Here is a 2,462-nt window from a genome sequence, read left to right as displayed (position 1 = left end):
ATATATCCATATTAATTTTTAGAATTAAGATGCAAAAATATCCCTAACGTTTATAGTCAGGTGCAATTTTAAACCGGAGCAATTTTACCCTTAACATTGATAATTTGATCAATTTGAACGAAACTAAATTTACAAAACTATGTTTATGAGTGTCACATTCGAGCTTTTACCAAGCCAAATGTAGCAAGAATTCTATTAAAGATATATATTGAGCCAGAGTACACCCTAACAAAAATCACAGCAACTAGAAAATAAAAATTTGGCTAAAATATGCTTTGCCTCTTTCCATCAATGAACCAAGCGTTTACTTATTAAATCCCATATAATGCAGGCCACACATGATTCCTTTCTTACAACTTTGTGACAAAAATGGTGATCTAACAGTTGAAGAGAAGAATAAGGGATAAAGTATAAATCTAGCCTAACTTGAACTCAACATATAAAACAATACAATACAATATTAAATCTGTCAAACGTTTAAATCTAATGAAGCTTCATTAACGAAATTCCTAAATGCAATTTAATGTTTTGGCTCTGTTAATGACAGTAACTATAACCGTTAATGAAGCTTGAAATTCCAAGAAGGATTCATCAATGGAATTTCAAGCTCCATTAATGGTTAATTAAGCTTGAAAGGTGAATCAAACCTCAATCCTCAGCAGATGGAAAGAACAGCAACGGATCAACTTCGGCTGTGCGAAAAATCCCCATGTGAAGCCGAACTTCGTCAAACACTATTGAATACCATCCTGCAAGATTTCCATGTCTTGCAAACCTCAACCCTCATAGGAGGCACTGAAAGATTGACAGCCCCATAGTGTCAAAGGGCGCTTACAGCCATAACAGGGCTTGCTGAAGCCTTCTCAAAACTGTGCCGATGCATATGCAAGTTTCCCCCAAATTCTCTTCATCCGCCATTCTTTCCCCATCATATAACATACTTCATTTCATTTTCTCGTCAAAGAGCTCGGTTCCCTTTATCAGTAAAAACAGGACAATCAAAAGAGGGAAAATAAAATGGAGGAACAATAATTGAAATGAACACGGGAAATTTTTATTGAACCTTAAAAACAAGGACTACATGAACTCAATTTCTTAGAGACTATAGCAGAAATCATTTAACCCTTGAAAACAAGGAGTTACATGAATCCAATTTCATAGACAGTACAGAAATCAAACAAGATCTGTAAGACTATATCTATGTTACGCTATTCAAATTTAAAGAAAGAAAACACAAATCTTAAATACTCTAGTATCCCTGACCAATTCTAGACTTTAATTTAAAGTAATTTAACCTGTAAACTACGAGCTATACATAGCAGACTATAAAATCTAAACGAGGTTGAGTTATAGTCAACACAATCTTCCAATCTTCCCCTTGAAAAAATAAGGGAAGATCGGCGGCAAGCACAAGCTTCAAAAGATAAAACATCATCTTCACTTCTTCACATCTTCACATCACATCCTTTTGTCAGTATATAATCCAAGGCCAACAATTACAGGACGAGGCCTAAAATTCTCCGTAAATCACTAGTAGCATCAGCAATACCTGCAGTCTTCTTCATAAAGAAAACCGGCAAAGGAAGAGAACTCGGCGGAGGAGATGAAACAAAAGCCGATCCAGCATAAAAACCATTGGCTGTTTTGGACTCAGCGAGTCGGATCTGAGTAGGAACGAGCTCGGGATCAGGACCAAGCCGGTGAGTCGATCCGAGATCTAGATCTTCTTTCTTCGGCGAAGTAGTCTCTGGTATTTTCTCGCCTCTCTTAAGAATTTTCACCTGGCCCATGACAAGATCTTTAGCAGGAAGATGAACGACGGCGCGTGGAGGAGAAGCCGACTTAGAATTAGGGCTTCGTTTTCTGCGTGTAGGTTGTTGTGCACGATTTGACCGGTTTGGGTTAGGGTTAGGGTTTCTAGAAGATCTCACGCGAGGAGGCGGAGAAAGCAAACCCTGGTGGGAAGATATAGGATTCTGAAGGCAATCTCGGGGATTGAGAACAGCGACGCCCATTTTTCCGATGAGAAACTGAATAAATTCAGGCTAATTTGAGAAAAATCGAATTAAAATGTTATCGGAGAGGCCGATGAGATTTTATTTTAGAGAGAGAAAGAGGGGAAAAATTGCTAGGTGTATTGAACTAGGTGGTGAGGTGGGATTTTATAGGGGGGATATTTTTCAGTGTGGTTCACGGGAAAGTGAGGCGGTTCTTTCCTAACTTAACTGCCACGCTCTTTAACAGCGTGTAAACTGCACGCATTCTTTGTTTAGTTAGGAAGGGAAATATTTATGAAGTTATTAATATTAGGGACAATTACAAAACTAGCACCTTTTTGGAGGTTAGTTTTCATTTCTAACACACTTTCAAAATCTCACCAAAACTAACACATTTTATTAACTAATTTTCAACCTTACTCTCATCTCTAACCTTTTAATAACGTTGTCTTCCCCCCATTTTTC

General features: G+C 37.7%; 1 protein-coding gene across 1 annotated transcript; it reads right to left on the bottom strand.

Annotated features, from left to right (window-relative positions):
* Positions 1–1,032: 1,032 nt before the first annotated feature.
* LOC136202686 (uncharacterized) lies at positions 1,033–2,146 on the bottom strand. The gene has a single exon (XM_065993453.1). It carries the CDS (start codon positions 2,013–2,015, stop codon positions 1,497–1,499), a length of 519 nt encoding a protein of 172 aa, XP_065849525.1. The 5' UTR covers positions 2,016–2,146; the 3' UTR covers positions 1,033–1,496.
* Between the last annotated feature and the right edge of the window lie 316 nt (positions 2,147–2,462).

The sequence above is a fragment of the Euphorbia lathyris genome, chromosome 8 (assembly GCF_963576675.1).
Source record: "Euphorbia lathyris chromosome 8, ddEupLath1.1, whole genome shotgun sequence".
Classification (NCBI taxonomy): domain Eukaryota; kingdom Viridiplantae; phylum Streptophyta; class Magnoliopsida; order Malpighiales; family Euphorbiaceae; genus Euphorbia; species Euphorbia lathyris.
Note: the sequence above shows the minus strand (reverse complement) of the source record. Positions and strands in the feature narration are given on the sequence as shown.

What these genes read in the sequence shown, in the direction of transcription:
- LOC136202686 (XM_065993453.1), bottom strand. Translation starts at nt 2,015, where the DNA reads ATGGGCGTCGCTGTTCTCAATCCCCGAGATTGCCTTCAGAATCCTATA.